Source organism: Anomaloglossus baeobatrachus, chromosome 5 (assembly GCF_048569485.1).
Source record: "Anomaloglossus baeobatrachus isolate aAnoBae1 chromosome 5, aAnoBae1.hap1, whole genome shotgun sequence".
Lineage (NCBI taxonomy): Eukaryota > Metazoa > Chordata > Amphibia > Anura > Aromobatidae > Anomaloglossus > Anomaloglossus baeobatrachus.
Genome location: NC_134357.1, coordinates 374,165,104 through 374,174,441, shown reverse-complemented (window position 1 = coordinate 374,174,441; position 9,338 = coordinate 374,165,104). Strand labels below are relative to the sequence as shown.

General features: G+C 41.8%; 1 protein-coding gene across 1 annotated transcript in view; it reads right to left on the bottom strand.

The window, feature by feature from the left end:
* Positions 1 to 5,801: 5,801 nt before the first annotated feature.
* The window catches only part of LOC142311504 (serine/threonine-protein kinase 17A-like), an 86,505-nt gene continuing 82,968 nt past the window's right edge, over positions 5,802 to 9,338 (bottom strand). The window contains exon 7 of the mRNA XM_075349997.1: positions 5,802 to 8,947. Coding sequence (XP_075206112.1) covers positions 8,695 to 8,947 — 253 coding nt within the window. The 3' untranslated portion in view covers positions 5,802 to 8,694. The remainder of the gene's footprint in view (positions 8,948 to 9,338) is intronic.

Here is a 9,338-nt window from a genome sequence, read left to right as displayed (position 1 = left end):
AGCTCTATTCCCCTTCCTCCCCCCAGCACAGTCTACTTCTGCTTGACTGACAACTCCTTTGCATAGTCACACATCATAGAGGCGGTCAGTTGAAGAGGAGTAGGGTGCTGGGTGGGGAATAGAACTGGAGTGGCAGAGGCTTCAGATCTACAATAGTTCTTCAGCCTCATTTGCATATCAAACTCTGATTTCTCAGTAACAGGTCATGTAAAGGTAGTTCTGGGCTCGTCTTTGAGAGATCTACATTCACATATATATAGTTTGGGGGGTACAATTTTGCTGAAATATTCCCTTTAAGACAATTAGGCCTACATTATCACAATTCTCTGCTGAATAAAGAACCCGTGAGCTATTTCTGTAGGAGTCTGACCTCTGGGACCCCTACCATTCTCAAAAGGGACAGATACATTTATTTTGATGAATGGTGGGTTGTATCTTAGTCCCTGCGTAGTGTCTGGGTATGTCAATGTGTGAGAAAATCCTCCAAGGAGCTGCTTTATCTAGCACTTTGGCGCCTATTTGATCGCCTATTTCTGATTGAGCTCTCCGTCCTATAACCAGGCTGAGCTGATATCCTTTATAGCAGGAGTCTAGCTGCCCAGACATGGAGGTTTTTAACCCAGATAGAGGCATTTCAAGTTAGGTTTTTAGTGTAGCTGCCTAGACATGGATGTTTTTAACCCAAATAGAGGCACTTCAAGTTAGATTTCCGTTTTACAGAGATTACCTTGCCGTGGTGACCGGGCTTACATGCATTGGCCAATACATAAGCTAAATATCTTTTTTTTTTTTTTTTTCTTTCCAATATTCCTATAGCAGTAATGCAATATAATGTTCCCTTATACATTGTTGGCTTTTTAGTGTGCAGCTGTATGCCTCTTGCAGTTACTATGTATTTTCAGCTAGCACCTATTCACACTTGTTGGATGTGCGGGTCAGTTTTTTTAAAATATTTGTTCAGATGATGGGCAGGAGGTGTCAAGACTGTCATTTACCAATTTTGAGCCTGCAAACACTAATAATCCATCACTCTTTAGTGAGACCCCTTGGCATTTTAACAATTGAACTACATCTGCATTTCCGACAGTTACCCACAGATGGTGCTGTGTGGCTAAACATCATATTACAAGGTTGATGCAGGTACATACAAGAGTTAATGGCTGATACATAAATCAATTCATGACATATTAGTCCTTCAGGGACTTGACTGCTGTGCTGGCAGTTTGACATAAAGCTGTCAGTACCTTAGTAGCTGTCCAAAGTGTAACTCCCATCCAGTGTTCCCGATCTTCTCCTCCGTGCCTTTATACTTAATGTAAATTCCTGATTCCCCCCAGGATTTATACATTTCAGGGACAATTTGTACTGACACGACAGGATAGTAGCAGATTGAAGTCCTAGGTAAATATACAGTGTGATGTGTTGTTTATACACACTGTATCACATAGGCCAAGCTTGTGTGTTTGACAAGTCTGGATACGACTGTTTGGCAGTGACGGAATAGGGGTAATGAAGACCCTGAGCAATTACTAGTTCAAGGTCTCCGGGGGCGCTGGTCCACTGCCTGGGGATGGGTAGTTTCCTCCATATGTTAGTAATGAGTGTGACATTCCAGCAGTCCTGTGCCAACAGACCACAAGCTCCCACACTTCTCTTCCCAGACCAGACACTATAATTATCACAGGAGTACTACAAATACATGAACGCTTGAAGACTTCAATGTGCAATAAAACTCGCCTTTCTTTAGCTGTAAAATAGAAATTGAGAATGGGGAGGGTAACTCAAGGTCGAAAAAGTCTTAAGGTACCGTCACACTAAGCAACATCGCTAGCAACATCGCTGCTGAGGCACAACTTGCTAGCAATGTTGCTGTGTGTGACATCCAGCAACAACCTGACCCCTGCTGTGAGGTCGTTGGTTGTTGCTGAATATCCTGGACCATTTTTTAGTTGTTGCTGTCCCGCTGTGAAGCACATATCGCTGTGTGTGACAGCGAGACAGCAACAACTAAATGTGCAGTGAGCAGGAGCCGGCTTCTGCGGACGCTGGTAACCACGGTAAGCAGCGGGTAACCAAGAAGCCCTTACCTTGGTTACCCGATATTTACCTTCGTTACCAGCGTCCGCCGCTCTCACGCTGTCGGTGCTGGCTCCCTGCTCCCTGCACACGTAGCCACAGTACACATCGGGTAATTAACCCGATGTGTACTCTGGCTAGGAGTGCAGGGAGCCAGCGCTAAGCAGTGTGCGCTGGTAACCAAGGTAAATATCGGGTTGGATACCCGATATTTACAGTTAGGTCCAGAAATATTTGGACAGTGACACAAGTTGTGTTATTTTAGCTGTTTACAAAAACATGTTCAGAAATACAATTATATATATAATATGGGCTGAAAGTGCACACTCCCAGCTGCAATATGAGAGTTTTCACATCCAAATCGGAGAAAGGGTTTAGGAATCATAGCTCTGTAATGCATAGCCTCCTCTTTTTCAAGGGACCAAAAGTATTTGGACAAGGGACGCTAAGGGCTGCAATTAACTCTGAAGGCATCTCCCTCGTTAACCTGTAATCAATGAAGTAGTTAAAAGGTCTGGGGTTGATTACAGGTGTGTGGTTTTGCATTTGGAAGCTGTTGCTGTGAGCAGACAACATGCGGTCTAAGGAACTCTCAATTGAGGTGAAGCAGAACATCCTGAGGCTGAAAAAAAAGAAAAAATCCATCAGAGAGATAGCAGACATGCTTGGAGTAGCAAAATCAACAGTCGGGTACATTCTGAGAAAAAAGGAATTGACTGGTGAGCTTGGGAACTCAAAAAGGCCTGGGCGTCCACGGATGACAACAGTGGTGGATGATCGCTGCATACTTTCTTTGGTGAAGAAGAACCCGTTCACAACATCAACTGAAGTCCAGAACACTCTCAGTGAAGTAGGTGTATCTGTCTCTAAGTCAACAGTAAAGAGAAGACTCCATGAAAGTAAATACAAAGGGTTCACATCTAGATGCAAACCATTCATCAATTCCAAAAATAGACAGGCCAGAGTTAAATTTGCTGAAAAACACCTCATGAAGCCAGCTCAGTTCTGGAAAAGTATTCTATGGACAGATGAGACAAAGATCAACCTGTACCAGAATGATGGGAAGAAAAAAGTTTGGAGAAGAAAGGGAACGGCACATGATCCAAGGCACACCACATCCTCTGTAAAACATGGTGGAGGCAACGTGATGGCATGGGCATGCCTGGCTTTCAATGGCACTGGGTCACTTGTGTTTATTGATGACATAACAGCAGACAAGAGTAGCCAGATGAATTCTGAAGTGTACCGGGATATACTTTCAGCCCAGATTCAGCCAAATGCCGCAAAGTTGATCGGACGGCGCTTCATAGTACAGATGGACAATGACCCCAAGCATACAGCCAAAGCTACCCAGGAGTTCATGAGTGCAAAGAAGTGGAACATTCTGCAATGGCCAAGTCAATCACCAGATCTTAACCCAATTGAGCATGCATTTCACTTGCTCAAATCCAGACTTAAGACGGAAAGACCCACAAACAAGCAAGACCTGAAGGCTGCGGCTGTAAAGGCCTGGCAAAACATTAAGAAGGAGGAAACCCAGCGTTTGGTGATGTCCATGGGTTCCAGACTTAAGGCAGTGATTGCCTCCAAAGGATTCGCAACAAAATATTGAAAAAAAAAATATTTTGTTTGGGTTTGGTTTATTTGTCCAATTACTTTTGACCTCCTAAAATGTGGAGTGTTTGTAAAGAAATGTGTACAATTCCTACAATTTCTATCAGATATTTTTGTTCAAACCTTCAAATTAAACGTTACAATCTGCACTTGAATTCTGTTGTAGAGGTTTCATTTCAAATCCAATGTGGTGGCATGCAGAGCCCAACTCGCGAAAATTGTGTCACTGTCCAAATATTTCTGGACCTAACTGTACCTTAGTTACCAAGCGCAGCATCACTTCCACGCGTCGCTGCTGGCTGGGGGCTGGTCACTGGTGAGATCTGCCTGTGTGACAGCTCACCAGTAACCTGTGTAGCGACGCTCCAGCGATCCCTGCCAGGTCAGGTTGCTGGTGGGATCGCTGGAGCGTCGCTTAGTGTGACATCTCACCAGCGACCTCCTAGCAACTTACCAGTGATCCCTATGAGGTTGTATCGTTGTTGGGATCACTGGTAAGTTGTTTAGTGTGACTGGGCCTTTAATGAGGACAAAGGGGGTGATGTAGAGGACCTGTCACCAGGTTAAAAGCAGCTAGTTGTTGCTCCTATTTTATTTCTTCTGTTCCCCTGAGTATTCTGCTTTTTGGGGTTTGTTTTTTTCGTTCAAATCCTTTTTATTTGCTGCGGATTCTTTTATGCTCTTTGCCACGGGGGCGTGGCTCACAGATGCAGAGCACTATAAAGACACACCCCCAAGGAATCCTGTGCGACACACCCCTTTTTTAAGGACCAGAAAAAAAAAATAACAAATATTTTGGGACCTGCATGGTTGATTAAAAAAATGGAGCAGTGGGAATAAAAGGTGCAAAAACTGGTGACGTTTGACCAGGTCATTTTTAAGGTTCAAACATTTTTCAGAACTGAATGAAAGTGCTAGTTTACAATGTAATGGAGGTGGTAAGAATGTTGTAGGTCTTGTCATTACACAAAGGGCATCAGTAAATAAAAGCTAAAATATGGCCTCATGAATTCCCCCTTCCTTTTAGGCCTTAGATGAATTGTCAAGTACTTTCATATTGATGACCTATCCTTACTATAGGTCATCAACACAAGATTGGTGGGGCATCCTCGCTGTTTCTGGTGGCATTAAAATAGTCGCACTTGCGGAGCTTCAGAGCTCCATCAACTGTTTAGTGGTCGCGGTCTGGTACTGCACATTTGCCACTAGTCGATCTGCAGTAGCCCACTGTGGCCACTGTGCAGTTGACGGAGCTGTGCAGTTCTGGTCCACAACCAATTACATCTGGCTGACAGCAGCACCCGGAACAGCTGATTAGCGATGGTGCAGGGTGTTGCACCCCCACCGATCTGATATTGATGATCTATAAAAGGATGGGTCTATATAAAAAAAAAAGTACTGGACAACTTCTTTAAGGCTGGAGTCACACTTGAGTCTCGCATCGCATCACCCAGCACGGCCACACACTCTCTGGACAGGAGAGTCTCACCTGCAGAGAAATGCATGCAGCTGAGACGCTCCTGTCCGGAGAGTGAGCGGCCGTGCCAGGTGATGTGATGCGAGACTCGTGTGACTACGGCCTAATAGTTGAAAAGTTCTAGGTTCTTAATATGGTTGACTAAAATATTGAACACAGTGTGACTGCTGGATGTCCAACACACATCATAACGAAGTGGTCCTGTAATTTTTATCCAGCAGCAACTTTCCCCCTCAGCCGCTTTGTGTGTCCCAAGGCATATCCCAAACATGAACCATTACTGTAGTTTTCCTGTAACCCATTCAGTGCTGGAATACATAACAGTATACCTCGGGGACTGACAGCCTGGCAGGAAGTTGCCTCGGTTCTGACCCGTCACAGTAGCTATTCCTCTATATAGCACAAGCTGATTCAGGAATTCACTTCTGTTATTTTTCAAAACAAAGTAGAGCTGGGAATGTAAGATTTCAGCACAAGAAGCGGATGATTAAAATAGAATCTACAGATTTGTGTTCATGAAGTGTGGGAAGTGTTTTGTTGGTTTTTTTTTAAAGTCCCATTGCTTTTTCCCAAACTCTAACCTTAGTTAAAATGATCACAGACCTCTTGTGAAATATTTATATTTTTATTTACAAAACATATTGACAAAGTGACACTGACAATATAATACTTCTATTATACAATGTGAGGGACGCTCCTTCTGGAGATTTCGTAAATCCCTTTCATGTAGAAACATAGTGGAGGACATAAGGTACCAGGTTAGACTGCAAAATCAGTCACCATTGCTGCATTGTATAATAGGCTGGGGCTTGTGTGTCCCCACTGACCCTGGCACTGGCAATCTTGATGTACCGGCATTGGTTGAGCAGGGTGTATAGTCCCCACCTAAATTTTTGTTTCTTCAATATGTGGTATCTGGACATTAATCAGTATGTGCACTGTGTGGTACTTGACTGCAATATAAAGCTATACAATATATGTACACTGGCGGACACCTGTTCAAGAACAATTTATGGGCGCTTTGCAGTCCAATAGCTCTTCATAATGCAGAATTCCACCTCCTTTGGGGGTAGAAGTGGCCCCTATAATCCGCAGTATACATGGAACACCACAATGTCCCAGATTGTGACTTGGAGAAAGAGTGGAGTCAAAAATAAAAAAATATATAATGAAGCCATAAGTATTAAACGGTGGTAGTTGTGTGTGCGTACAACATGCGATTATTGAAACGTCTATTGTAAAGTAAATGGGAGATAGAGGAGCCAGAATGACTGATACTGTCCTTTACTTAAAAATCGAAATTGGCTAATTGTTCTTCTTTGTGTATAATAAAAAAAAATGGGTCCCAGGAAAAACATTTCCTAAAACGTGTTAAACAATAGTAGTCACAGCTATGTTTTCTGTGGCTTGGAGACAACGAAGCTTCAACTTGATATTGAAGGAAAAAGGCCAAGACGAAATGGTCACTACTATTACTGTTTCTCTAAGAAACCTACGATAACTGATATAAAGCAATTTTTTTCACAACTTCATGACCGTTGTATTCACTAGGTGGCAATGGTTCTGTATTAAACTGTTGATGAACTTTGTCAATAGACTATTTGTTGCTTTATGTGCTCTCTGCACAGTCACATAAACATGTACATACGGTACATAGCTGTCTTATAGATGTGCCATCAGTGGTAAGAATATACAGTATAAGTAAGAGCGCATAGAGACTGCAATAAAAAATACTGAGAACTATTTGTTTTCAAAGCTTACGGTATTAATGACTTATTCATTGGATACGTCGTCAACATCAGTTTGGTGGGCATCGGTCGCCTAGCACAGTCACTGTTCAGTTGTTTGCAGCTTCGGCAGCAACTGAATGTACATTGTGAACGGGGTAACAGCACAGCTCAGTATATTGTGTTATAGTCATTCCCAGGTGTTATAGTTCAGCTCCTATTGAATTACATAGGTGCTGTGCTGCCATCCCCAGAGCGGCCACGACATAGTGAATGGAGCAGTGGTGTTTTATATATGGTATATCTGTTTACAAACAGCTGATCATTGGGGGGCATCAGACCCCCACCATTCTGATGTTGCTGACCATTAGTTACTAATATCCTAAGCCTGGAAACCCCCTTTAAGTGAAGGCCAAAGTATCATAAAAAGTTGTCAATTTTTTTCTGTAGAAAAATATAATAGACCACATTTATAAATAGATTATTTTACATAACTAGAATAACTGGGGAATATTTACATTTTAAGTGGGTAGATTACATTTATAATACTTTCAGTGCCATTTTTACAATTGTTTGCTAAAGGACATGCGATTATGTGACAATTGGGTCCTGCTGCTTTTACATAGGAATGATGTGGGTTACTTCTGGCATCCAAGTTACAGCTGAAATCCTGGACCTTAAAGGCAATCTGTCATCAGGTTTTTGCTATGTAATCTGAGAGCAACATGATGTAGGGGCTGAAACTGTGGTTTGTGTGTTGTGGTTTCAATAAAATCAGTGGTTTATCACCAGGAGATAGTCACTACAGAGCTAGGTGTCTCGTGCCTCCTAGTTATCTTCTGTGTAATCCCACCATTAGCATCTTTCTGTCAATGTACAGGGCAAATGTCTTGCATTAACCAAATACTTGTATGCGAGATATCCAAGCAGTCAGACGAAGCACTGTGGATTATTGGCATAAGTGTATGCCCTGCATGCCAAATATCTGCTGTCCTTTTTAATGAAAATTTCAGGTGCCATGTATGAAAAGTGAATTGTGTACAATATCTAACCCCAAAAAGTGATCTCAACATTAATATTTTTCTTATAAAAGACAATTTCATCTCTGCATCATAAAAAAAAGTGAAAGGCTTGATCTTCAGCTGGCATCTGGTGGCTTACAGTGCCACCATTCATATTCTCCAAGCAGGCTTTCTTATTAAACATTTCTTAATTAAATATCACAAAAGTCCCAATGATTATGTGCCATATTTCTCAATGGCCCTCATTTCTCTGGATTCCTGGATATCAAAGGGAAGGTGCATAAGCAAGGATACCACAAAGATGGCCATTTCTGGTGCATTTTGTTAGTTTTTAGGTGGATCAGGAGCAATGGTTAATATGTCTATGAATGAGGAATCAGATACTAGGATATCTGTGGACATAGTCAAGGTTTTCAGGCTTACGAATTTCAAATGGGATTTTAGACCAAGTTTAAAGTAGGCTCTGCCTGATCTTCAAGATGCTTCCAAGTGCACTTAGTAGTCTTTAAAGTTTCATATCTTAACGTTTCCAAAATTTAGGTTACAGTATATGACTTTAGCAGACTGTGATCTCAATATGGATAGCGTTTGATATTCAAATCTTTTCCACAGGCAATAAGGCTGCAGTAATGCCTAGGGTTTAAAAAAGGCAAAAGACCAAGCCTATTTTAAAGAACCCGTTTCATTCCTTACATGTAAAACACAGGCTGTTCTACATCTCCACATCCAGTCTTGAAGGACAGAACCCGCTTTGGTTGAATCAAGGATCATCCTGATGTTAACACACAACTTCAGGCTGAATTTCTTTCAGGGCTGTAAATTGGTTTCTTACACCTTTGAGATCAGTCTCTAGGATTTCTAGGCAAGGACAATGAACAGTGTAAGAAGCTAAAAGCACAATTTCTTCTGAAGCTTCAGGTGTCTCCAGTTCAGTTTCATTCTGCTTAAAACTTATGTCCTTCAAAGGCTCTGAATCCTGATGCGAAGACAGCCATACATGTGTAAGACACTGGTCAGCTCTAGCCCGCTTCCTGTTGAGAGAGTATTGAGATAGGTTTACTTCTACATAGCAATTTATGGGTGAGTTACAATAGATGACAACCAACTTTACTTAGAGACAAGTTCAGTAAGGGAATGTTCATAAGAGGCACTTTTGCAGTGTTTTTTTTATGTGGAAAATACACTGTGATTTACAGTAACAGTACCTCTGTCCCCTGATGAAGCAATGGCGAAACGTGCATCAAGGAAAACTCATGAGGTGATGTGATTTATTTTATCTAGTTTTATAATGTTTATAGTTTATTTTCTTTTGTCCTTGTTTGGTCTGTTATGTGGACACATCAGGACTGGCTCACCAACTATATGTTTTTGACGGAGACATAGTAATTTATGATATTGTATGCAGCATATTATATGAAGCAC